The 27742-nt window shown below is 46.4% G+C and overlaps 1 protein-coding gene and 1 non-coding gene across 3 annotated transcripts; both read right to left on the bottom strand.

The window, feature by feature from the left end:
• Nucleotides 1-516: 516 nt before the first annotated feature.
• Nucleotides 517-27709, bottom strand: TTL (tubulin tyrosine ligase). 2 transcript variants are annotated; one of them, XM_072951472.1, is made up of 7 exons: nt 27406-27709; nt 25214-25292; nt 20978-21210; nt 13488-13623; nt 12080-12349; nt 9284-9427; nt 517-3987 (listed from the first exon to the last, which is right to left on the bottom strand). In XM_072951472.1, exons 1-7 carry the CDS (start codon nt 27560-27562, stop codon nt 3873-3875), a joined length of 1134 nt encoding a protein of 377 aa, XP_072807573.1. In that variant the 5' UTR covers nt 27563-27709; the 3' UTR covers nt 517-3872. The 2 variants fall into 2 exon arrangements, with proteins under 2 accessions (XP_072807573.1, XP_072807574.1); XM_072951473.1 differs by having other exon boundaries at nt 12080-12304.
• On the bottom strand, nt 11847-11918 carry TRNAA-UGC (transfer RNA alanine (anticodon UGC)). The gene has a single exon. It is a non-coding gene; the product is annotated as a tRNA-Ala (tRNA).
• Nucleotides 27710-27742: the final 33 nt, after the last annotated feature.

Below are 27742 nucleotides of genomic sequence, written 5' to 3'. Positions count from 1 at the left end.
AGAGCTCTGTTCATTTTTTCTTCTTTCTTTTTTCTTTGTCCTCCTCAGACTAGATGATGTCAACTGACTTCAGATTCACTGATTCTGTCTTCTGTCAGCTCAGACCTGTTTGAACACTTCTACTAAATTTTTCATTTGCATTATCATACTTTTCAATGCCAAAATTTCTACTTTGTTCTATTTAAAAAACAATTTCTATTTCTTTAATGATACTGTCTCTCCGGTGACACATAATTCTCATCCTCTTTTACTCCTTTAAATATACATTTAAATAGCTGAAATTAAGGTCTTTCTGTCACACGTGCAATGCCCAGGCTTCTTTAGGGATGGTTTCTATTGACTGTCTGTTCCCTCTTTGGGCTATACTCTCTTTCTTTGCATGTCCTATAATTTGTGTTGAAAATTGGAAAATTTTAATAGTACAATGGGGTAGAAGCATGGATTCAAATAACCAGTGATATCCTAGAACAGTGAACACTCACAATAAGATGAAAGAATCAAAGGGGACAAAAACACTTGAAATATGATTCCTTTAATGCTCCAGGCATTTTAAACATTCATAAAACTGCCTTATTTCAGAAGTCATTTCCTCTTAGATACAGATTCTGTGTTCAGGATCAGAGACAGTTTTCTCTATGGCACCCACGTGCCAGGGGGACCCACTCTGGCACCTCATCTTTTCTAGCAGAGTCCCCACCGCCCACAGCAGGGCCCCTGTGGACGCAACCCTGCACAACCTCAGCTCTTAGTGACAGCACCCTCTGCAGCATCCCTGCTGCTTGCGGGGGGCTGTGGACCCCATCCTTTTGCAGCACAACCAGATGTTCCAAGTCTGGGACAATCATCCTGAGGCGCTAGGGAAATGGCGCATCAGCTGGCAGGTCTGCCAGCACCCGCTCCACCCCATCACACAGACCCCGAGGCACACCCACGTCCTGGGGAAGTGGAGTTTATCATTCTCACGGGAGTGCAGTGGGAGAGAAGGGGCTTTCCTCTCAATAATTAATTAATAACCTTCACATGTATTTAGCAGACTTATAAATCCATATCTGTTTACACTGGTTGACAAGGCTTCACAAACTGTTTAAGTAGATGAAAGCATGTCTGAGTCTCCAAAGGCTGTGACAAGGAGCAAAGCGAACCTGCTGGGACAGCATCGCTGTATCACGATCATGTAGGTCAGCATCCGGCCGTTCTCAATGAAATGCCTGCCCTTCTGAATGGAAGTTTTTAAAAAGCTCTAAACCTTATCTGATTCTTCCAAGGCAATAATGTGTCTGGCCTTCCTTCTCAAGCAGTGCTTCAAGACATCTCAGGGCATACTGATGCCTGAGGTTCTGACTTAATTGGTCGGGAGTGAGGAGGTGTGGACATAGACATTTAAAAAAAATCTTCCAAAGTGATTCCAGCATATGGTCAGCGTGGAGAACCTTGGTACTAGAGGTTCTCCAGTCTTCCTAATCTCATGTGTCCTCACTAAATTCCCATGAGGTAGTCCCTGGGTCAGGCAACGAGCTCGTCCATGAGATAAGAAACTAAGGCACAGAGAGGTTCATGGGCTCCTCTGATGCTGTGCAGCCAATGACAGAGTCAAGATCAGTATCAGTGTCTCCAAAGGATAACGCCTCCTCCCTCAGCAACTGGCAACGATGGACAGACTACACGTGTGGATCCTGACTGGGGAGCAAGGCCTCACCACCTGTGCCAAGGATATCATGGAAGGACATGCAACAGTTCTGAGCCAACCACCCAACCTGATCAGAAATAAATGCATAAAATAGACACATAATAAAGCCTATTTTTCTTTTTAAAGCCTTCCTTCCCTGATGTATCTGCTATCAATTCGGGTTTCTTAGAAAATCCATCAAGATGCACAGATTTCCTAACATCTGAATTCTTAGCTCTGTCACTGTAAAAGCTGGAAAACTCTTGAATGTCCCTAGAATTTAGGTCTAAAAGATCACTACAAATCTACATTCGTAATGACAGCACTACAAAACCCTCCATGCTGTCCCCGCCATGTAGGCTTCCCAAGGCCCCAGGACCCTACACTTTCTAAATGGGTGTCCACCTCACCATGACTGGCTCAGAAGCCCCCCTACATTCACCCATCAGCTGCGCTGGGTCTCCAGGCCTCCTCATCACTGACTGTTTCGTTTTGCTCTGGATGCAAACTCCCTGATCTGTATTCTGGATTTTAGCACGTGCTGCATTTCAGCACGTTTATTTTGTAATTCCAAACTCCCAGGTGGGCCAAGCCAGTCAGGCCTTCCGTTTTACATCCTAAACCCACCTCTGCATCTATTAAATCACTTCTATCATGATTCCTCTTTTTACCATAAGCTCCCACATCTCACCATGTTTGAGGTGTTGCTCTTCCTTCTCTTTGTAAGTCTCCCCTGACTGCGGAACCATTCTGCCTTGTAGAGACAAACCATAGAGCACACATAAATGCCCCAGGGAGGACCCCACTGTGTTCGGGGGAGGAGGGGGCCTTCTCAGGAGGTGTGCTGTGATCCCCGGCACATTGTTCATTTAGCTCACACTGGACACAAGACAGCATCTGGGTCTTCCTATTGCTAGCGATGTGGCCTCCTGCCAAGTCTGCAGGATATTCATCCATCCTGTAAGTAGCAGCTACACCAACACAGCACGTTAACATCTGCTGTCTTACAAGATGCCTCGTGCTGCTCTGAAACCACATCTCTCCTGTATTTAAGAGACCCTCCCATTCTGGCGACACACACACATTCAGAGCCTCTCCCTGACTCGGAGAGGCACGAGCAGACAGAGAATCTTCCGTGGAACAAAACCTGCCAGTCCAGCTCCTGCAGAAGGTGCTTGGAGAGCAAGGAGAACAGAACGGGGAAGAGCCCCCTGGGTCTGGGGAGTGGAATTCTACCTTCTCCTGACCCCTAGAGGATTTTTTTTAAACCAAAGTTAAAATTTAAAAAACAAAACAAAACAAAACACAACTGAACAAAAGGGAACTCAGCAAAAGGGCATATAGAATTCTGGTTAAAGCAAAGAGAACTGAGAATCATCATATTTCAAAGACCCATCACACCCAGCTATTAAGTAAAGCAAGACATCTTTTTTTTTTTTTGTCTCTCATGCTTATTAGATGCTTACAGGTTTGTGCAAACTTGCTGCTTGGTTTCTAAAACATGCAGAGTGCGGACCTAGAGCAGCAGCGTTTGCTGTTTGGAGCCCGGCCCGCGCCAACCCTGCTAGGCGACGGGCCTAACGGCACCGGGGCCGCCGGGGCCACCGTGCCGGGCCCGGGATGACAAACCCCCTTGACCGCGAGGCGGCGCCGCGCAGCCCGGAACCCAGGACGGACTCCCGAGGGCCGGAGGCGGGGTCCGAGCGAGGCACACGGCGGCCACCTCCCAAGTGCTCCCACGTCCCGCCCCCGCCCCAGCGCGGAGGCCGCAGCCGGGCCCGGAGCTAAGGCACTAACGCGGCGGCGGGGCCACACCGACCAGGTCCCACGGCGGCAACCCCGGCGGGGAGAGGCGCTGCCCACAGCGCCGCCTTAGGGGAAAAATCAGACTTCTCCAAGGATGAGGACGTAAGATAAGCAAATCCCTGTTTTTCCCCCTTAGAAGAACATTTTGCTCTCTGCTCAGAGTAACCTACTGCAGTTTTTGAATCTCAGAAGCAGTGCAGAAAGGTCCATCCGGGGGCCTCCGGGCAGCCACTCCCGGGCAGGATGCCTTTTCTCCTCCTGCGCTCTCCCCCATCACGTCTCTGCAGCCCTTCCTCCTGTTTGCCTTGATAACGTGCAATTCGGACACGCCTCCTTCCCCCGGAGCAGGGCCCCATCGCCATCGCGTGTCTCCTGAGGCAGCTCTGGGCACCTCCCTGGGTCACAGCTTGACGAAGGCGGCCGGCTGGGTCTGCGGCTGCTCCGCGTCCGGGGGCGGGAAGACGCTGGCGATGGCAAGGTCCACGATGCCCTGGCACAGCTCCGCGTAAAGCTTCCTGAAATAGGTTCAGAGAGACCGTGTTGAGGATGCTTATCCAAGTGCAAGCGAAAAATCAAAGCTTTTTCCACCAGGATCTGCCTGGGAAACTCCACCGCACATTTACCAGACTGCTGTCCACTGTCGGTACAAACACGGAAGGGGGCACTACATGAAGATAAAGCCCCCACTTAATAATTACTTCTAGAAGGTCTTGCAGGTGAACAGACAACTCCTGCTCTGACCTGAACTGCAGGGAAGACAGGCAATTCCAACTGAGAATAGGGGCCTGCCTTTGAGGGGCAGACATGGAGGGGCAGGCTCTCCCCAGGGAAAGCTCCCAGGCAGTGCGGTTGAGGGGACTTTAAGAAAGATTCCCCAGACATAAAGAAGGAGGGCGAGATGAGATGGGGGAGAAAGGCAGGGAGGGAAAAGGAGGGAGAGTGGGGATGCGGGGGAGGGAGGGAGCAGCCCCACCGCAAAGAGAGAACTCGGGGCATGTCGGGAACTGGATCATCGTAGTGAGAGGCTGGAGGCAAGGCACGGCCTGATGCCTCGTGCAAGGGTCTGGACTTCAGCCAGAGGCCACGGGACCACCAAAGCAGAAAAGCGAGGCAGGAATCTCCCCAATCCAGTCTCTTCAGCGTAGCAGTGAGGCCCTCCATCTCCCCACCCACTCATTCCCTCAGGGCTTCTGCCCATTTCACAGGGCAGCTCTCTCAGGACTGGCTCTAACATAGGGGAAAACCAGACCACTGTGGTCCAGAGAGAAAACCCACATCTGAGATGATGCTCTGGGCCAGATGTGCACACTCAACTCACTCGAGATCCAGCTGGAAGGGCAGGAGCCCAGGCCAGCCCGACCTACAGGAACAGACGTCTTCAGTGCCCTGATTTCTGGAAGATGCTATATCCCAATCTCCACCAAACAGGAAATCTTCACGAAAGAATTCCCATCCCCCCGATGCAATGGCAAATCTCTGCCACCATCCTCCCCATCACAGACACCTTCTCTCCAACCCTGTTTCCTTTTTCAGCCCTTGAGGCTGGAGCTTCTATGTTCTAAGCCCTCGTAAGGCCCTCTGGGAAGAAAGCTCGTGCAAAGCCATGCTTCCGTGATCTGCTGTGGGAACTCCTAGCTGCCAGCTGGCCTTCATCTCTCCTGCTAGCCACTGCTCCCTCCTCTCTCCCCCTCCCCAGTTCCCCAGCCCCTGCCCTCTGTCCACACGAATTTAAGTCCCATTTTCAACAGTCCAGTGTGCCCACGCTACTCAGCTTCTCACTTCTGAAGGGATAGTGAGGCCTGTAAGGTAGCTGTTAAACTTGGCACTTGGCAAGTCACCATGAGCCACAATTGTTGAAACACACTGTGTTTGGTGTTTCGTGATGCTTGTCCTTAACCACCTGGGAAGGCATTTCCCAAAGAGAATTCTGGGGTTGGGTGGAGGGGAGGAGAGGACACAGCGTCCACTTGGCTGAGTCATCTCAATCCTCGGATTGCTGGTGTAGGACGTGCACCATATGCAGGCAAGAGTGTATCTGTGAACACCCTGCTCATTTCCATACAAGATGAGTCAGCCATATTTTAACATGAGCAAAACAATGGAAACTCTGGTTCACGAGACTTTTCTTCGACCACATCATCATGTCACCACCTCTGTCTACCCTCTTCCCCATCCGCCCTTAAGAAGCAGGCAGAAAGGCATTTGAAGTTTACTTCCTTCAGCACAAGAATGAGACCCACCTGCCTCTTGGTGTGGCCTGAGTCCCTTGGGGCTTTCCAAGCCACCTCACTGTGCGCTCCCATCCCAAGAGTCCTCCCCATTCAAAATCACGAACCAAAACCTAAACTCTTGTTTCTTTTCTATTACAGCAATTGTAACACAGCATGACAGTATAATTAACTGGACAGTGTCTGTCTCCCTCATCCAGCGGACTCCTTGACGACACTCATTTTCACATGTCCCCTAAAAACCCCGCTGCTCCCCCAGATCGTACTGCCCTCATGCGGACTCTGAGCAAAGGGAATCCAACAGACAGTGAGTGGCCGTGTGGGAGCTGGTGAGATGGAGCCCAAAGAAGTCGGTGAACGTTGATGCAGGGGTTTATCACTGGAGGCCTCCGTCGGGCTCCAGCATCGTGACCTGACCCTGCAAAGCACCTTAGTGATCAGGTGAGCTCCCACCAGGCGCATGGGCACTACTGACAGAGAAAAAAGTCCAAGCTGTTACTCGGCACTCTGACTAAACTAAGTAGTTGCTGCTTCTCCACCCTCCCGTGCCTGGGGATCCTTCAATCCTTACGTGGAATAAAAGAGGCAGATTCACCTTTTCCAATTCAGAGACTGGAGGTCTACCCTGGAGCCAAAGCCCTTAGGGCCAACAGTAAATAAAGGGTCCAATCTCTCCTGGAAGTGTTCCGGGCTATCTGGAGACTGGCCTGGGATAATCTATGCTTGGAATCAAAGAGCTATCCTGCAGAAAAGTGCTTAGCGAACATCTGATAGGCTTCAGGAATAAACGGAAACAGAATCACTCCCCCCCCACCAAGACAGTGAAATTATTTTATTCCTTTCTTACATCGTATACGTGGAGGCCTGACTGCACTTTATATTCTGGTCTCTCCACCGCCGTGGAGATGTAGTGGCATCCCCGTCTTTAAACACTTGAAGCTGCCACGTAAACACTCTCAGAGCTCTTTAGAGTAAGTAGACCGAAACTCCCTGCTCCTGAAACCCCCATCTTGGCTGATAAATCCGATGCACTGAAGCACCAATGTCACTAGGGCGCATCAGGAAGATAGAACGATGTCTCTACTGAAATAAAACCCAGCAGTTACTGAGTCAGGAGAGTAAAAGTGTTAACCATCAACGCACACTTTGTCCCTCCAATTAATATTTATGGGGTAGGATGTGCCCAGCACTGTGTTTAGTACTGGGACTGAAAGGAAAAAACAAACAAACAAACAAGGCTACTGCCCTCGCGGTGCACACATCCTGGGAAGAAAATAAAAACGAGTTGATTTGATGGCAATTAGCGTAATGAAGTGAACGACCAAGGCTCCGGCTGGAGAAAATCAAGCATGAGGTTGTTCAGGGAAGGCTGCCTGGAGATGCCATTCTGACAGAGCAGCAGCCAGCCATGATGAGCCTGGGCCAGGGGCAGGTACAAGACCCCACAGCAGGTAAGAGTCATCAGGAGAATTGTGCTTGGGATGAGGTTGGAGACAGGGGCGAGGCAGCAGCCTTGCAGGCGGAGGGGAGCCTGGCTTTTATCCCAGGTGCAACAGGGAGGCTAGAAAACAACATGGTTTCCATTGACCACTCTGGCTGCTCTGGGGAGAACAGACTTTCCTGGGGCAAGAGCAGAGGGCGAGATCCCAGCGAGGAGGCTCTCTGCAAAAGCAGAGATGTTCTTCTGTGGAAGAGGAAGGGAGTCGGGAGCGGAGGACTGAAGAGGCTGGTGGCAGAACCCACGCGGCCCCGAAGGACAGAACCTAAGGGTAATGGAAAGGGGGAGGCAGGATCTCTGTCAGGCTTCTGGCTTAGGACCTGGAAAGAGAGGACCTGGACATTCACTGTGATGGGCAACTCTGGGGGTGGAGTGCCTGTCAGACATCCACAGACATCCTTGCAGGACGCTGGGAAGACAGGTGCAGATACTGGCCTGGAACTGTGGGCTGCAATGCAACTGGGTAATTTTAAAGTCATAGTGTGCAATATGGACTCAGCTGGGGACCTTGAAAGAACAGTTTCTGCGGGGTGGGTGGGATGGAAGCCAGCCTGGAATGGACCAGAGCGTGACTGGGAATTGAGGAAGAGGAGACCGCTTGTGCAGGTGTGGCTTTCCGGAAGTGTAGCTGGGAAGGGAACAGGGAGGGAGTGCTCACCAGAACAGGATGTGGCTTTTTTAATAATTGGGAAAATCTGCTGGGTACCACCCGCTGATATGAACTGTGCAGCAAAGAGGGAGAAAGTAGGTGAGGAAGGCAAGAGGACAGGGGAAGGGAGGGGAGGGAGGGGACTGGGTCCAGAGAGCAGGGGACAAACCTTTGGTAGGAAGGACAGGAGAAGACAGGCACCCCCTGTAGATGTGGTCAGGGAGAATGTGAAACATCCCACTCTCCTCCATCCCTGGCCTGCTTAACTCACCTTCCTCCTTCAGATCTCAGTTTCAAGCACCACCTCCCAAGGGGACCTTTGGCTCAATTGTATCACCTTCTGACAACTTTTACTCTATGAAAGTGCTTGTCCCAGCTTGCAATCTACATTTGTTTTATCATTTGTCCACTAAGGGCGGGGCCTGTGTCTCTTTGCTCACGACTGTGACCTGGAGCTCAGTCTGGGGGCTGGCGGGTTAGGGGTACTGAATAGGTACTCGTTAGCTATAGACACTGACAAAGGAGGTGGAATCTGGTGGAATCCACTGATGAAGGATGCTCATGGCTGTGACCTGCCATGTCACAGCCCTGGAGCAAGAGGCAAAGGCTTGGCTCCCAAGGAAAGAGCAAGTCATGTGTTAACACTGCCCCCTGCAGGTGTGGGCCTTTCTCCGACCCAGTTGGAAGATCATCTCAATTTCTCCAAGATGTGGACGTGGGGAACCATGAAAGGGTCTTAACACCGATGAATGTGGTTCTTGAGAACCAACAGTCTTTGAGGATTAAGTTGCAGTGACTCCCTTCCATGTAAGGCCTTCCACAGTGTGGACCAAACTCGCCTTTCCAACTCCATCTCTCCTTACTCCACAGCACACCACGCTGCAGCCTGCAGGCAGGTTCTGGCCACCTGTGCATCCCCTACAAAGCCTGGCACAGAGGAAGGTCCCAATGGACGTGGGGGTCCCCGCCCCCTTGGCTCACGTGATGCTCTCCTCTTACACCCCAGCTTCAGCTCCACCGTGTCTGTATCTTCTCACACCACCTCCTGCCCACGGAGCTCCTGAGCTTCTTGGCCGTCACTGACTCCGCGACCGACAGGACCCTGCTGACTCCTTCCCTTGTCTCACGAGAGGGTCTCCCTGATATTGTTAGGTTTGTTTGAAATTCTCACGGCATCGACCAGCCATCTGAGCACAAACTAAATGTGTAACACATACGGGTAGGAAGTGGGAGAGGAAATGACTCAGCAGCGCCCCCTGTTGGCCAGGGTCCTCCCAAAGTGCTCCCGTTGGCAGGTTGCTGGTACATCCTGATGGCACTCAGAGCCTAGGCTTGGACACCTGGCAGGCAGGAGCTCGCCACCTTGCCAAGACAGGCTATTCCAACTGTGGAACTGACCCCCCACCCTGTGAAAACACAGTGGCGTTCAGGCTTACTGAGCACAAGCAGGGGCGCCGTTGACTTCGATGAGCCAGACCTTCAGCTCCTCATCCACCATGAAGTCGAAGCCGAAGAGCTGGAAGCTCTGGTAAGGGAGGTGCTTGGTGCTGATGGCGGGCTCCACGCTCAGGAGGCAGCTCCTGCGGGGCAGAGGGGGAGAGCTCGCTGAGAACGGGGTGGGCCAGGGAGAAGGCCCACGGAGATGCGCTTGGATGATTTTACATCATTTACATCAAATGTGCCGATGAAAAATTAGCTTCACTTAATTCTCTCTTTTAAACGTATTACCAACGGATTACTCAAAACGATGCTACTTACTTGTTCGAAAATTCTGCAATCACTCTTGTTCCTACAAGTAGAGGCTGCTTTCCCAGCACAACACTGAGTCACCACGATCCCTGTGAATGTGGATTCCTCCAACAGGTGGGCTATGCCACATTTCCATGTATTTTTGTCATATTAAAAAAAAAATGGACCACCACTTGAGTGATGAGCAGAATTTGCAAAAAAAAAAAAAAAAGAATTTGCAACAAATCCCCTTCACTTCTTTCACTAACTCCAGTTTTAATGTCAAATTGTTGCTTTTAATTAAAAGCTTTATATGTTGAAATGAGATATTGAAATATAGAATAGAATTATTCTTAGGATTGACTACTGTTGGCAAAAACTGGAGGACTTTGGTGACACAGTAAAGGTGACAGCTGTCCTTCACCACAGCTGTATATTTAGAAGGAAACAGGTATGTCCTTCTAAGTAAGTCCTGGCTCATGACTTTAAAGAACTGAGGCTGCATTCCAACTGTGAACTTGGAGCCACAGTCTTGCTCTCCCAACCTCCCTCCACCAGTCCCCCACCCCCTCCTTTTCCCCAAAGAGGAAACATTTTCTACAGATGTGTTTAAACCTTTAAAAATAATTTTAGGCAGTCAGCCACTTAAGAACCAATTAGAATAAAAGTTTCTTTTCCCTGTTCATCTTTAACCTGCAAGCCACAGATCACACAGTTTTTTCTATGGCCCATCTCTTTTCTATAAAAGAACACCCTTTTAATTAAAATGTCCCTTAAAATATTATAATTAAGAAAAAACTTTAATTTTAATAGATGCTCATGATAAAAAAGAAAAAAACCCCACCAATATTGAAGAATCAAAAGTGAAAGAAACATCACCCTCCAAAACAGAAAGGAAAACCTGAGCGCCAAAACTAAATCAAAACGAAGTATTTTTTTATCTGCTGAGAACTCAAGTTAATAATTTACTTTAAGGAATTTTTTTTTGTAACCATCAGAGACTTTCTATAGCACATCTTTTTTTTTTTTCAGCTGGAGTGGGAAGTTTGGGGGAAGCTAGCAGGGGGAAAAATAGAACAAGAGAGCAGTGAGGTGCATTTCCAGCACCCAAGAAGCAACGTCCCCTGAACTGCTCAGAACGGCGAGGAGGACGGGGGTGCGGCAAACATCAAAAAAATCTTTTGCCTAAAATGCGAATTCTCTCTTCTGCACACTCGGCTTATCTGGGGTCAGAATTCCAACCACACATTATTCCCTGAAGAAATGGAACGCTGAGTGAGCCGTGGCATTATTCCCCTAGACTCTGTGTAAGAATACATTAAGGAAAAAGGTTCAGTCCTCATGACAGGGTGGTGACGACAGAGCAAACAGACCACGGAGCAGAACAGAGACCCCAGGAACAGAATCTCACACCAACAGCCCCTTGATTTATAACAAAGACACAGCAAAACGCAGTGGGGAAAGCACAGCCTTATGTACAAGTGACCCCCGGTCAATGGGATATCCTTGTGGGAGATCCATGACACTTGACAGACAGCAATTCAGATAGATTACAGGTCTCAAATACAACATAAAACTCAGCGGTCCATCAGCTACAGAAGGAATAAAGCGTGCGATATTCACACAATGGAATATGACATAGAAATAAAAAAGGATTAACTACAATGGGCAACAATATGCAGGAATCCCACAGACACAATATTAAAATAAGGTGAGTACAAAACAAACAAAAAATAATACAATTCCATATACATAAAGTTTAAGAAGAAGCAAAATGAATCTATGGCGATAGAAGCCAGAAGAACAGTTGTCCTCGGCAGGGAGTCTGTATTTCAGGGAGTTCAGGGGACTCTCCTGGGGTGCTGTGCATGTTTTATACCCTGATTTGTGTTATGATTAGGTGAACATATGCATAACTAAAAACTCACTATGCTAGACATTCAAGATCTGTGAACTTTACTGTACGCACATGATACCTCAATTTAAAAAATCTTTACTGGATTTAGTAAACTGTCATAAATGAATAATAACATTACAAAATTATCTCCAGGCATGTTAAGACCAGAGAAAACCAGACAATAGAAACAGGCCTGTAAGTCAGGAGTTGGCAACATTTTTCTACAAATGGCCAGACAGTAATTATTTTAGGTTTTGCAGGCTACACAGAGTCTCAGTTGCAAACCATTTTACAATAGTTAAAAAATACAGAAACTGTTTTTTAAATTAATTTATTTATTTTGGGGGGAAGTTAGTTAAGTTTATTTATTTTAATGGAGGTACTGGGGATTGAACCCAGGACCTCGTGCATGCAAGGCGCACACTCTACCCCTGAGCTATAGCTCCCCCAACTCAGATCCTACAGATCTTAAAAGGATATTAAAGGGATATAGGAAATAATTTTTGTCCTTAAATTAGACAACTTAAACAAAACATTTCCTTGAAAGGCACAAACTCCCAACGCTTCTGCAAGACACCTACAACCGAAGGAGATACAATTAATTTACCTTATTATATGTTTGATTTGTAGTAAGATACTGCTTTCCAGGGTAATGTTCAAAGCACTGGTCAGGTACCGATTAAACTCCTCGAAGAACATTTCGTTCCCTTCTTCATACTTTCCGTAGTTCTTTGAGTACTCCTTCTGAATGCAGTGATTGGTCAAGTGGCAGGTTTTGTCCTGGAAGTTATCCGTGTGGTACGGCTCGGAAGCAGTCCGAAGCACACCCTCTCTGTAGAGGTAGATATTATACTGATGATCCACCAAGACCCAGCTTCTGCAAGTCAATCAAAATACCAGTTTATTCGGGTTACCCCAAGTTTCTCCGTATTATATATATCATTCCCCACCCTGTGATTTTTCTGGGAGGAAACAGAGCAAGGAGGTAGGTTCAAAAATTAAGACAAGGCAGGCGATGACAAGACAGTGGATTATCCCTGTAAGGGGGCAAACAAAACATTTCACCATAAATGACAAGGAAGACTTTGAACATTCAAAAGACACACCATTTTGAAGAGATGAGTGGTTTGGCTTTTATGTTTAATCTATGAAACCCCCAGTTGGCGTGTTTGCTCTTTTAGTAATCTTAAGACTGTTTCTGTTGAAGCTGATCTGACAGGACTGGTGTTCAAGAGCAGCAGGTCAATATGAAGGCGTCAAGGTGACAAAAAGTCCTCACTGGGGAGGTGACAGCAAGGCCAAGAGCAAGGTAGGGCCGGGGCTGCTCAGCTTTCGAAAGCGCCACAAAACCTCTTTCTCCTTGCCAGGTCCTTCGCTCAGAAGGTTAAAGTCCAAAACCCTGAGGTGTGTTCATGAAACCCTTAAAATGTGGGACACACATCATAAAATGATGACACAGTCTTCGCAGGGTCACACGATCTGCTGTGTCTGGGTCATGTGTTCTGTCTGTCCCTCTGCTTCTTTCATAAGCAAGCCCCACACAGCGATACCCATCTCTCGGGATCCGCAAGTCATCTTCATTAGAGAGAATATTTAAAAAAAGAAAAGAAAAGAAAAGAAAATGCATCATCTTAGTAACCTTTTCTAGAAAGACAAGAGAAATGGTGAAAGAAAAACAGAAAATTAGGTACAGAAGCTCAGTTCCATCTAGCTGCACTCAACTCGGGCAACATTTAAAAAACAATTTATTTATTTATTGTTGTTATTATTTAATTATTTTTTTTATTTTGGGGAGGAGGTAATTAGGTTTATTTTTAGAGGGGGTACTGGGGGTTGAACCCAGGACCTCGTGCATGCTCAGCATGTGCTCTACCACTTGAGCTATACCCTCCCCCACTGGTAATGTATTAAACATGGTCAAATACTTCCTCACGCTCCACATCAGACCCCTCATCACACACCACTGCTTTGTTTTCAGATTAGTGAAACAAAAGCTCCGGGCACGGGTGCATTACCGAATGTCAAACTTGCGATGACCTGGCTCCAGAAGCAGAGGGTGCTCAAGGTATTTCTGGATCACGTGCACCTGGCCCTGGTTGTCTATGAAGTCCAGCAGCTCTGCAGCGTCCGAGGAGATGAGGATGCCTTCACCTACCAGGGCAAAATCAAAACGGAATCAGTCCAGCTCATTCTAATCGGAAAAGCTCTCTGCAAAGCCAGAAAGGGAACACTGACAGCAGGTAGACCTGGACAGAACGCTGTCCCTGGCCTGCTCACTTTTCTTTCTGCGTCCCTTCCTTCCTCCAGTGGCTTACACAAGAGCACCAGGGTTATCCAACTCTCTCTCCATGTAGGGCTGCAAACACTGTCATGGCAGGTTCCAAGCAGGAAATTTCATGTTTATGGATATTCAAAGTGTCTGAGCACCCTAAATCCATGCTGCTTTACTAATGGTCACTGGCTCCCACTGTAAAGGCTGTATGCTGCTTATGACCAGTTAACCCCACTTGTAACACTGTATCTTACAGAAATACCAGGTAGGTTAGGGCATAAAGACAAATGGACAAGAACATTCCTGCAGCACTGTAATAGTAAAAGGCTGGACAGATTCAAAGCATCCATCAACATTAGATAAATGATACAATGTTGGGGGGGAGGGTATAGCTCAAGTGGTAGAGCACATGCTTAGCATCCACAAGGTCCTGGGTTCGATCCCCAGGACTTCCTCTAAAAATAAATAGGTAAACCTAATTACCTCCCCCCCTAAAAAATGAAAAAAAAAATTAAATGATACAGTATCTTTTTAAACAGTTTTGAGATCTATTTTACATACTATAAAATGTATCCTTTTAAAATTGCAAAGTTCAATGGTTTTTAGTGTATTTAATAAGAGTTTTCCAACTATCCCTACAATCTAATTTTAGAACATTTTCATCATCTTCCCCCCAAACCTCATACCCATTAGGCAGTCACTCCCCATTCCTTCCTCACCCCAGCCCCTGAGGACCACTAACCTACTTCCTGTCTCTGCAGGTTTGCCTTTTCTAGATGTTTCATATAAACGGAAGCAGACAGTATGGGGCCCCTTCTGGTCTGGTTCTTTCATTTAGCACAGCGTTTTTAAGCTTCATGTTGCAGCACGTATCAGCACTTCATTCCTCCTTCCCAGGACTGAATAATATTCCATTGTGTGGCTATATCACATTTTGTTCAGTCAATCAACTGATGGACATTTGGGTTGTCTGGCTCTTATGAATAATGCTAATTTGCAATGAATTTTTTGTGTGGACGTATGTTTTCAATTTTCTTGGAAATATACCTAAGAGTGGAATAGCTGGGTCATACGGTAACCGTTTAACTCTTTAAAGAATGACCAAACTGTTTTCCCAAATGGCTACACTATTTTACATCCCCACAAGCAATGTACAAGAGTTCCAATTTCTTCACATCCTTGCCCACACACGTTATATTCTGTCTTCTTGACTATAGCCAAGCTGGTGGGTGTGAGTGAGGTAGTGTATGATCATGGTTTTGGCTTGCATTTCTCTAATGACTAGTAGTGTTGAGCACGTTTTCATGTGCTTATTGGCTATTTGTCCTTTTTCTTGTTTTGGGAAATATCTATTTAGATTCTTTGCTCGTTTCTTAACTGGTTATTTGTCCTTATTACTGAGTTATAAGTGTTATACAATCTGGATACAGGTACCTTATAGACATACGATTTGTAAATATCTTCTCTAATTCTGAACTGTTCCATTATTGCACAGAACCCTCATGTTGCCCTTTCAAAGCCACAAGAACCTCCCTCCACATCACCCCTCCCCAAGCCCTGGTAGCCGCTAATCCATTTTCCATTTCTGTAATTTTTGTCATTTCAAAAATGTTATATAAGTAGAATTACACAGTGTGTGCTCCTTGGAAGTTGTTTTCTTCACTGATAATTCCCTGGAAATTCATCCAAGTTGTTGCATTTATTAATGGCTCATTCTCTTTTACTGCTGTGTAGTATCTCATGGGATCAATTCCCCCTAGCTTGTGTCATCATTGAGCTGTTGCAGGACATTTGAGTTGTTCCCAGTTTGGGCCATTACAAATAGAGCATCTGTGAACAACCGCGTACTGGTTTGTGTGTGAACGGAAGTTTTCGTTTCTCTGGGGCAAATGAATATGTAATTTTGGGGGCGAATGATTATCACAGGTTTAACTGTATAAGAACTTGTCAAACTGTTTCCCAGAGTGGCTGCACCAATTTCAATTCCCATCAGCACTGAAAGACTGATCCAGTTTCTCCTGACCCTTGCCAGCGTTTGCTGTTGTTACCATTTCTTATTTTAGCCATCTTAACAGGAGTGCAATACAGCCCACTGTGGTTTTAATTTGCATTTCCCGAATGGTTAATGACACTGAAAATCTTTTCATTTGCTTATTTTTCATCTGTAGAGCCTTTTCAATGCTTTCATGTCTTCTGCCCATTCTCTAATTCGATTGCCCCCCTTCGCCTCTTTCTTAAACTGTTGAACTTTGAACGCTATGTATATATTCTACATATGAGTCCTTTTTCAGACACACAGCTTGAAAATATTTTCTCCCAGTCCGTAGCTTATCTTCTCATCCTCTTGGCTAGGTCCTTCACAGAACAGAAGTTTTCATTTTGATGAGGTGCAATTGATCAATTTTTACTATTGTGGATCATACGTTTGGTGTCAAGTTTAAGAACTCTCTGCCTAGCATTATCTCCTATTTTTTTCCCAAAAAATTATAATTTTACATTTTATATTTAAGCCCATGATCCATTTTGAGTTAGTTTTTGTATAAGGTGTGAGGTTTAGGTTGAAGTTCTTTTTTTTTTTTTTTTAGTTTATGGATATCCATCTGCTCCAGCATCATTTGTACATAGTCCAGCCTTCCTCTTCTGAACTGCTTCTGCATCACTGTCAAAAATAGGTGGTTATATGTGTGTGGGTCTCTCTGTCCTGCCGATTCACATTTCTGTTCCCTCCACCAACACCACAGTGTACTGATTACTGAAACTTTACAGTACACTTTGGGATTAGGGACAGTGATTTTTTTCCCCCTTTACTCTTCTTTTTCAATATTATTTAAGCTATTTTAGGGCCTGTGCCTTTCCATATGAATTTCAGAAGAAGCTGTATGTCTACAGAAAAACGTGCTCACGTCTTGATAGCAGTCACTTCAAAACTACAGACCAATCTGGGGTGAAGTGACATCTTCACTATGTTGAGTCTTGCAATCCATGAACATGGTATGTCTGTCCATTTATTTAGGTCCTCTTTGACTTCCTTCACAGTTGCTTTGTCATTTTCAACATATACACCCTGTACATGTTTTGGTAAGTTTACATCGAAGCATCTCATTTTCTTTGGGGTGACTGTGATTAGTATCGTAAAATTTCGGTTTTCACATGTTCATTGTTAGTATGAATTGAAAAAGAATGTGAGATGAGTTTGATTGAACCTGTCTTTGCCTGTACATAAAGGAAAGTAATATGAAAAAATAAAAATAATTCTGTTAGGAAATAAGACTATGGTTAACTTTTCCATTTCCCTCTAATGTCATGTGTTTTCAAGGATAATTTTTTTTAATTATAAAAATGTATGTATCGCCTTACTTTCTTCCCATTATTTTCTCATCTATCAACCAGCATTAGAGATATTATTTTCAATAAGAAATAGCTTACATAAGGAAATTGCATGAAGAAAATAAGGTTGGAACATACAGGAAGGAATGTGACCAGACTGTGGAGAGCAAGGCATCAACAGGTGACAGAGACAGAAATGCAATTGATTTTTGTGTGTTGATCTCATACCCTACAATGTTGCTGGACTCACTTTTTATTTCTAGGATCTCCTACCTATGCTTTAGATTCATAGCATATCTCTACTTGGGTCTCATGCTTAATTCAGTACAAATTAGTTCATTAATTTAATGATTCATCTTTCCTAAAAGCCAACCCCTTTTACAACTACCCCATTTCTGTCACATTTGGTTAGCCTTTTAAACAAGAAACAGCAAACCAATTTGGAAAAGTTCCCTTCCTCTCCTTTTGTAATGAACATAATTCAATTCCATTTCATCTCTCTTAGGAACCACACTCAGATTCCCTGGTCACTCTTTACTTCCACCTACCAACTCTTCAGTACAGACCTCAGTCTCTCCTCCGGCACAGCACCTTGCATACTGCTTCTAGAATAATCATCCTAGAATAAACATCATTTTCCTACTAATGCCCTGAAACTTCCCCATAGTCTTATTTCCTAACATAATTATTTTCATTTTTTTCATAGTACTTTCCTTTATGGGCAATGGAACACTACTCAGGCAAAGGCAGGTTCAATCACAGTGAACTCATCTCATATTCTTTCACTTCATATTGCGAATATTTTTCACTGTTTCAATACTAACTTCACATTTATGTTACTGACCAAAGAAATATCCCATTGTGTGGATATAAAAGATTACATGTGTTTACTGATTGCTGGACAACAGGGATGTTTCTAAATAAAATTTTGCTATTACAGATAACATAGTGGCAAATGTCTTTGCTGTAGGTCACCTTTGTTTCTTTTAAAATATTTCCCTGGAGTAAGTTTTCAGGAATGAGATGAGTGGGTCAAAATATATGAATTCTTTACAACTCTTGCTCTGTGTCACCCTACTGCTTCTTCAAAGGAATGTGTACCACTAAGAGGGAGCAGCTCACAAGCTTTCAGCAACAATTATCACTAAAGGGTTTTGTTTTCTTATTTTGTAGATGTAAAATGATACATAAACCCCACATTTATTTTGCAAGTTTTGGACACTAGTGTAGCATGTTTCCATGTGTTTGTTAGCTGTATTTCTCATATGATTTGTTATATTCTCATTAACTAAACCTGGAGGGTGTTTGTTTATATCCCCACTAAATTATGTAGGAAGTTTGGGGTTCATCAAGGAGCTTCGAGGTCACAGTCACTGTGTTTTTTTTGTTCTCTGTTCCCATCTCAACTTTTAGTTTATCTGGAAACAGATACACCTTCTTTCAGACTAGATTGTGGGTCCATGAAGGCAAGAGAATCGTGTCTGTCTCATTTATCTCTGTATCTCCAAACATTCATTACTTTTCTTATTCACTCATTCCTTCATTCACCCACTCACTACACACACTGAACCTCTGCTGCATGCCAGGTGTCGTCCTGGCCCCAGAGAGACAGATGTCACACGGTCTGATTGGGCTTTAACAGGATCTCTGTCTACTCTATTCTGTGTAGACTCTGGAGAACGGCCAAGGACAGGAAGACAGGGAGCAATGCTCCTGGTGAGAGGCGAACGTGACTCAGATCTAAGATGGGAGGTGGAGGTGGTGAACAGTAGCTTAATACTGCACACAGTGTAGTACAGTTAAGCCAACTATACCCAGCATGTAGCAGGTACTAAATATTTGTTTAACAAGAATAAAAGTCATTTACTCAGCCTACTGTTTTTTATTTATTGGAGGGGGAGATTAGGTTTATTTACTTATTTATTTTTTAAGTGGAGGTACTGGGGATTGAGCTCAAGACCTCATGCATGCTAAGCATACACTCTACCACTGAGCTGTACCCTCTCCTCCAGCCTATTGGCTTTATTTTGTAATTCCCAAAGAAAACAAATCCACACCACTTATACCCTCAACTCCTAAAGTAAAATGTCTTCTTTGTTTGGCATTATAATTTCTCTTTACCTCTCTCTACTGCTGAGCATCACTCTGTCTCGTGTTGGTGACAGTCCAGAGACCACCCAGGTGGGATCACTGCTATGACTTGGCAGGTCCTTCTGCCAAGGGTCCTGCCTCACTCCTGGTTCTCAAGTCCATGACACAAGATGTCCTTACAGTGGCCACCCTGACTCCAGCCCCAATTCACAGGAAGAATCTGGAATACTGTGGAGGACTATTTCCTCTTTCAATGCCTCCATTTACTATTAGCACAAAGCTAGGGGACAGTCCTTGAGAAGAGGTCACAAAAAGGGAGAGAGCAGTAGGTAAGGCACATGGCTTATGGCAAAAGCCCAACTCTCCCACTTCCAGGAGATTCCAGGTGATGCCCTCCTGTCTCATGGCTGGTGGAAAAGAAGGTGAGGCCCACTGGACCAATGGTCAGATGGCCTTCCAAGGCAATAAAAGAAGAACTAAGTTCAAAATGGAATGGTTTTTAAAAAGAGCACCTAGAGGGCTGGGTATAGCTCAGTGGTAGAGTGCATGCCTAGCATGCATGAGGTCCTGGGTTCAGTCTCCAGTACTTCCCTTAAATAAACAAACAAATAAACCTAATTACTACCCCGCAAAACAAACAAACAAACAAAAGAGCATCTGATGGTAGTTATCGACAGAAACTATGTTATGTGTTCATTACACTGGGAACACCCTAGACTTTAAGCCTGAGTTAATATTACATACCTTTTGCCTTCTACGCATTCATTCAGCACGCATTTATTAAGTGCCCATGGGGAGGGTACAGAGATGAACAAGACAGAAAGTCTGTGTATATATGGAGCTTGCAGGATTATGGGGGAGATGAACAGATGAACAAACATGTAACAGAGGGCTGGGAAGAGGTTCATGCAAGCAGGGAAAATAAAGCAGGGTAAAGGACAGAAAGCAAAGGGCACAGGGGCTATTTTAGATCAGAAAAGCCTTCCTGACAAGGCAACATCTGAGCTGAGAAACAGAAAATCGTCCACGAAAGTGCATTCCAGGGACAGAGACAGATTTAGAGCATCTGAGGGATGCTAGGACGGCGCTGTGGCCCCAGCACAGTGAGCAAAGCCAAAAATAGGGGATGAGATCAGAGCTACGGACAAATGTCAAGTGGTGTAGACTTCCAGCAGGACTCCGGAGTTTATTCTAAGTGCCTTGGGAAGCCAGCTGCTAAGTCTCCAGCAGGGAGTAACAGGATCACGTTTGTGTTTCTGAAACCTCACCCTGCCCGGGAGCAGAACTGCTAGGAGCAGGTGCTGCAGCGGCACAGATTTGAGAGAACAAGTGAGATCCATGGAAATGGCACGAAAAAGTCTGCTTCAGACTGTGTTGTGAAAGCGGAGTCAGCAAGACTTGCTGATGCACTCGGCATAGACGGTCAAGGGAAGAGCAGCCACGGATGACTTGCAGGGCTGGGGCGTCAGAGCCCTGGTGAAGGGCGGGACCGTGCACTACATGGGAAGGTGGGAAGCCGAGCAGGCTGGGTGGGCAGAGTTGGGAAGGAAATGAATTCTAGCTCACACACGTTAAGAGTAAAATGCCTGCCGTAGGATCTGGAGCACAAAGGGAAAAACTTCAGCTGCAGATACACAGTTCTAAGTCTTCAGAACGTAGATATACAAAACTACATAACTAGACGTGGTCTCTGCCCTAGAGGATTCAGATGAGAGTAGTCACTCATGGAAAGGCATCATTCAAATCTAACAAGTGACCAAACAAAGCACAGCGGGAACCTCCAGGAAGAGAGAAGGGGCAGCAGTGCCACCTCACCTTTGGCACCGGCGGATGACTTTGCGATCCAAACGTTGCCCTCTCCATCTTCTTTCTTTCTGTTATAAGAAGCCAAGAAAAACTCTCTTTCGTCTGTTCTTGAGCTATGGATCGGGGGGTGGATTCCATTCTGAGCTGGAGCAACTGGGGTCTTGAGATTAGTTGGATAAATCACATAGGACTCAGGGAACCACGTGCAGGACTCGGCCAGTTCTGGGCTTGTCTTGATGAGCCTGGAAGATGATAGAGGGTCAGTCTCTGTTCTGTACACTCTGTCACTGTATTCGGAAAGGATGGCGCTTTTTCCCCAGAGCTCTCCGAGGAGGCAGGGCGTGGCCTGGGGCAGGAGCTGGTCTCTCTGCTCTTGGCCTCCCTGGGCCGACCTCCACTGCACCACTGGGCAGCGCACAGCTGTCCTGTGTGACCTTACAGGCACGCTCCCGTCAGTTAATTCAAAAGGGGTTTAATACCCAGAACTATAGCTCCTTTAAAAATGCATCTCTAAGGGAACTTAACTAGAAGTCATCCTGAGCCAACATCTTTTCAACAAATATGCTGTAGCTGAGCTAGACCCACATTAAAAAAATGCAGTGGAGAGCTGGGAAAATTATTCGGATGACTAGCAAAAGTACTATCTCGGCCCAACGCTGGAGACAAGAGGCTAATACTTAGGAATCGGAGTTCTCTAACGACTTATTTTAGTTCTTCATTTCTTGCTTTTAGCTCAGCCTGGCTTCAGCGACAGAATAAGGAAGAATCTTTCTAACAGGACAGGGGGCTCCAGTGCTCATCACTAAACACACTTCCTGTCCACATACCACCCTCACCCCCAATAACATTACACAACAGAAGATAAAGTCAGGCCCTGAGCAGGCACTTAATAAACACACAGGCTTATCAGGGCTTCCCACCACATCTCCTGGGGAATCAGACCCCTGGGGGAGGCCAACAGCATCACATTTCAAAGATGACGCACTGGGTCACAGAGAAGAACACTTCCCAAGATCACAAAGATAGGAAGAAACAGGAAGGATGCAAGCCCTGAACTCCAAGTCCGAACACCAACCTTACCCTTGCTCCCCAGGAATCAGAGGAGGGAGGAACCCACCCGGAGACATCCAAGGCCTTCCCTGAGCTACGCACCCTCTTCTGTCCAGAACAGAACCGGTAAAGCCTGGGTTATGACTCACTTGCAAAACCCAGCCTATGAGTGAATGGCAGAAATAAAGAAAAGAAATTATAAATTGAGATATTTTTAAAGTTATTTTTAAGTTAAAGGTGATAGAATTTAACTTAAGGGACTCAGAGAGACAAAAAAAAATCCCAGTAAGCCCAGATTTTAACCCAACCTAGCTGAAGTAATGCCTGCCATGATAAAAACTGACTTTTCACATGTAGGTGAAATTCCTCTTTGACAGACGTGAAAGATTAAAAAAGGAAAATTATTTTTCGGTATTTAATTCAGTTACTGAAAAACTTGACTTGGGTATGTAACTCTACTTTTCAACCATAGATTTTTATGAAATTTTAAATACAGATTCAGCGTTTCCAATGAAAATGTAGTGTCTGAGTTAAGATACGTTATAAAAACGTTAGACACTATATATAAAAATAGATTTTAAAAAGTTTCTTCTGTACAGCACAGGGAACTATATTCAATGTCTTGTAATAACCTTTAATGAAAGAGAATATGAAAACAAATACATGTCTGTATATGCATGACTGGGACATTGTGCTGTACATCAGAAACTGACACATTGTAATTGGCTGTACTTCAAATAAATACATACATAAACAATAAAAATGCAGTTTGAATTAAAAAAAAAAAGATGGGCTATAAGCGTAAAATACACACCAGATTTTGAAGACTCGGAATGAAAAAAGAAGAATCTCTCTCATTAGCTGTTTTTTATATTAATTCCATGTCAAAATGACATCTTAGATTTATTTGGGTAAATAAAATATATTATTAAAATAAACTGCACCATCTTGGGGTACTTATTTAAAATTACACATGTGGCTAGCATTCGGTTTCAGCTGGACAGCTGGTCAATAGGATGCCCTTCATCTGGAAGCCTCATTTCCTGCACAGAACCAAGTCCAGTTTCTGTAGGAAGTCCCAGACATTCCTTCCATTTCCTCACAGGCCCATTGGAGAAGCCCTTGCAAATGGAGGTTTAGTCACACATACAAGGGAGACACTCACAAAAGGAAAAGAAAGCCTCCAGGTTGGGCCAGAAGGACAGCTCTTCAGGCCATGGGGCCTTGATGAATTTCTGAAACTCCCTGAAGTGACAGGCACTTGCTGTACAGGGTCCAGCACAGAACACTAACGAGGCTCTGGGAAGCCCCCCGAGGGGCGCCCAGTCACACTGCCCACGGGCTCCATTTGTACAGATGAGAACCGTCCTTACTTAACACTAACTGCCATGACTACGGGCAACCCGGCTGTCTTCTCTGAGCTGCCACTTGAGATGACATTGTCGTACAAAAGAGAGACAAAACAACAAAGGAAGCCATCACCCCCCAGAATGACTACTGCCCCTCGCAGGACACTGGACAGGACGAAGGAAGCTAAGAGAGTGGTGATCACCACACCACCCCCAGGCCTGCATAAGTCATGTCACCATTTATAAGGTGCACGTCACATGCCACGGAGGGACAGAGTCCCCAAAGATGGACCCTTGGGATTCCGAGTGGCGCTGTTCAAGGTCACAAACGTTGCGATACCTTCTAGACTCCAGCTCTGTACTTTTTCCACCTTATTGTAGGTGCCAAATACACAAATATAGAGAATCTGACTTTTCACACCCCCTCTGCTTTCTATTTCAAAAACAAAATTTTACCTTTACCTTTAGGGGAAAAAAATCATCATGGAATAAAGAATGAGTAAGCATTTTATAAAAATTTCTAAACAAATAATCTGGGTAAATAACCATGTCCCAACTCTACTCCTAGTTCTGGTGAAACAGCTGTCTACACTCGAAACATGTAAGTATGTTATAAGAAGATTTCAGAAAGCCTCAATCTCCTTTAAGAGTAGCTCAGCCCAGAGAGAAGTGAACACATGAGTCACAGGAGCAGTGAGTCTAAACAAAACGGTGGGAATATGCCTATGAACACTCAGCCCAGCAAGCATCTAGAGCCCAGAGGGCAGTGTGAGTGGGGAAAAGAGCATATGCATTGAGTCGCATCTTCCAGTGTCTTCTTACCTAAACGATTTGTTTGGCTACATACATGTGCTCGCAAGTCACCATGGAGGGAACACTGGACACCTGACTTTAGGGGCCATACCCACCCTTCAATTCTACAGCGTGAACTAGGACACACACATTATTCCAAGGCTTTCCGTAAATTAACTCAATTAATTCTCACCACAACCCTGGGTTAGTTACTATTATTATCCCCATTTTACAGATAAGGAAACTAAGGCACAGAGTCAAATGCCCACTGTACCACATGAATCACCTTATTCAATCCCCACAGCCTCTTTATGAGGGACATACTGAGGCTTCGTGGGATCAGAAAATTTGCACAAGCTAGTAAGAAGAGCTGAAATTAAAACCCAAGCTGCCGATCCTAGATCTTAATCACTGTGTAACGCTGCTTCCTTCCACCTATGACACTGTTCCTACGGCACCTAGTTGTAAGTTCAGAGATGGGCGGCACAGCAGATACGGTTACATTCTGCCCAGGTGTCCTTCTGAGGGGACCCCTGGCTGCTCGGAGAGTTGGCTGCCAAGGGCTCATGCACACCCAGGGACCAGCCTCTGCCAGAAATGCCAGGGAAACCATGTCCTCTACTGCCCCCTACAGCCAATGGCTGAGTGATGCTGAAGCACAGAATATCAAGGGACTACTCTGGGTGCCCTGCACTCCCAAGCCCCGTGGAGTCAGGCTGAGGCGAGACTCCAGCTGAAACCAAGTCTTTGCTTGGTTTCTTCCTTGGCTGCCCTGTCCTTGGTTCTGAACGAGTTTCTCCTGAGAGCCCTCCCCCCATAAATCACTTACGCAAGAAGCCCTGTCTCAGGCTCTGCTTTGGGGAGCCTCATCCAAGACACCACGTATCTGCAGCAAAGTGTGGATGGCAATCAAAGGACTGACACTCGCTGGTTTTTAAAATAAAAGGATTTCTGCCCTTTAAAAACAAGCCTACATTTTTGCTTAAGTTGCTTCAGTATGAAAGCTAAAAACGGTTCAGTAGAAAATGGAAAACAGGTCTTAAAGAACACTTACTTCACTAAAGAAGCTTTGCGACACAGTTTGTCAGCCCCTCTGTAGTAATTCACCAACTGCATCAACCCAGGCTCGTGACCTGTGAAGGAGAGAGGAGGCTCAGGAGGGAGACAGGGTGGTGGGAATGGACAACATCAGCACCAGCACACAGAGCGAGAGCCGGGTGTCACACCCAGCTCTTCTTTCCCATTTCACGACTGGTTGTTAGGATGGGAGAAATTCTGTTGCTTTGCACATCCAACTGGCAATTCTCACCCTCCCATGAGTGGGTGTTATGATAACTGCATCACAGGTCTGCTAAGGACCTCTGCTGCCCTTGTTTTTATTTCTTAGGGTGGAAGAGCATTTTCAGTTTTGCCCCTCCTTGATCCCTATTGCACCTACGGTACAGGACATCTCCTTGCGTTTCACCCAGTGTACTTTAAGCCAAAGGTAAATATTCCCAACAGTGAAAGCACATAGCCGTTTGGTTGTGGGATTCTGTCTTCCTTCCCACAAAAACCAACTGTTTCCTGATCATTTGGCTGACTTCATGGTAACTGTTTAGGATTTGGACCCTCTAGGATTCTGCTCCTACACCCTAATCCTGAGCCTCACTGCAGTGCCAACCACCCCTGCTTCAGCCCCCACAGAGCCATTTTGGTCATCTTTTAATGTTAGGATTCCACCTAAGCTTTTACAGCCAGGCACTGCCCAGTCCAAAGAGGAAAGTAAGTCAGGCAGGGAAGCAGACAGACCAAGGAGGAAATAAATGTTTTCAACTATAAGCAGGTTTTCTTCTTTTAGGGAAGGTATACTTGCTGAAGGCTTCCTGGGGAGACAGCTGAACAAAAGGAATCTCTAGGTACATTCTGTCTCTTCCAAGATTTCTGGAGGTTGGACTCAACCCTTCTGCAGGGTCTCCATCATACATTATAAACTTGCGTAACAATAAGGAGTGGTCCATGGACCCATCCCGAAGAAAAAATTTCAGTAAGGCTATGCTGAAACCCTCTTCATTCCTCAAATCGTCACAATTCTACAGGCTCCCACCCAACTGCCCTCTCTCTCTCTAAGCTCACCAAGGGCTAGTCAGTTCCAAACCGCCTACTTTCAGTCTTTGCCTGTTCACCCTCCCCACCCTCTGACCACACCTATTTCTAAAAACTCTTCTCTCCTGGACGCAGAACACTGCTCTTTCTGGGATGCTCTCCAAGGCAAAGATGACTTTTCTTCATGACGGATTCTCCCCTTCTGTCTTTGGCCATAGGACTGGGTCCCCACCCCAGGGGAATTTTGGCAGGGAACATGGCTACCCCGAGTGAGGCTGCGATTCCCGGATGACTGTGCAGTGAGGAGAGGCCATGAGACTATGCTCAGGTCAATGAGATGTAAGTTGAAGGGATCTGCACAACTTCTGGATTACGTCATCTAAAAAGGAGCGACTGGTCCTCTCCTTCCCCTTGCCCCTTCCTACAGGAGATGTAGATGTCGTGGTGCAGCTTCAACCACGGGAAAGAAGGGAACTCCCTCGGGGAGGGGAGGGGAGGGCAGAGAATCCACTGTCATGTGAAATCTGCATCCAACGCACCACTGCGAGAACGTGTTCTTTGGTGAAGCTAAGGGAAGGTCTAAACTCAGACACCCTTCCGCCTTTCCCTGGGCTCACTGCTGAAGCTCCTGCTTTCAGAATCCAGAGGTCTTTTCCAGGTCCCCTGACAGTTTATCTAAGCCTTCGGGCAGCTCAATCCTCAGGGTTTTCAACACACACAAGCATCCCTCCCGCGCCAACACAAGCAGGGCGGGATCCTCAGTGGAGAAAATTTGCAAGGTGACTCCTGCCTGATGGCAGCTGCCGGCTCCGGGGAGCCTCGCTCGGCCCGGCGATCCGCCCAGCGGACCTGCCCGATTTGGGGGCGTCGGACCCGCGGAATCCGGGGAACGCGCGGCCTCAGCTCCCCGCCGCGGGGCTGCCGGGACCGGTCATTGTCGGGAAGCAGCCGCGGCCCCGGGAGCTCGCACCGCCACTCCCGCCCCGAATCAGACTTAGGAGACAAGAAAGCATGAAAAACGATGGGTTTAGCCCTTTAGGGGCGCTTTATTTTTTTTTTTAAACCTGCTCAAGGAACGTCGGAGGGGAAGGTTTCTGACCTTAAAACAAAAGCGCTCGTTCTAACGGGGGGAGCCGGAGGGCGCGAAATGGGGAAGCTCACCCAGTCTCCCGAAGGGCAGCCGGTTCCTTTCTCCCAGCATCAGGTTGAACCTGGGGTTGTCCCGCCTCAGCCTCCTCCAGTGGCCGGTGGCGAGCAGCAGCCGGGAGACCTCGGCGTAGACGCTGCTGTTCTCGTCGCGCACCACGAAGGTGTACATGGCGGAGGGCCGCGCGCCCGGGCCGCCCCGGCAGCCGCCGCAGGGACCAGCCGGCCAGCCGGCGCCTCAGCGTGCGACCCGCGCGGGCGCCCGCCGCGCTCCGGCCCCGCCGGCCCCGCCCCGCACGCTCCGGCCGCGCCCCCGCGCCCGCCCCCCGCGCCGCTAGTCGCCCCCGGCTGC

The sequence above is a fragment of the Vicugna pacos genome, chromosome 28 (assembly GCF_048564905.1).
Source record: "Vicugna pacos chromosome 28, VicPac4, whole genome shotgun sequence".
Taxonomy (NCBI): Eukaryota; Metazoa; Chordata; class Mammalia; order Artiodactyla; family Camelidae; genus Vicugna; species Vicugna pacos.
This window is presented reverse-complemented; position numbering and strand designations above follow the sequence as displayed.

Bases quoted from the DNA above. Each gene is read 5' to 3' on its own strand.
- TTL (XM_072951472.1), bottom strand. From the start codon at position 27,562: ATGTACACCTTCGTGGTGCGCGACGAGAACAGCAGCGTCTACGCCGAG. The intron at 21,211-25,213 runs GTAAGTGTTCTT...ATCATCTTCCAG, and splicing joins CGCAAAGCTTCTTTAGTGAA to GCTCATCAAGACAAGCCCAG. The intron at 9,428-12,079 runs GTAAATTAATTG...TCTGCCCCGCAG, and splicing joins CAAATCAAACATATAATAAG to GAGCTGCCTCCTGAGCGTGG.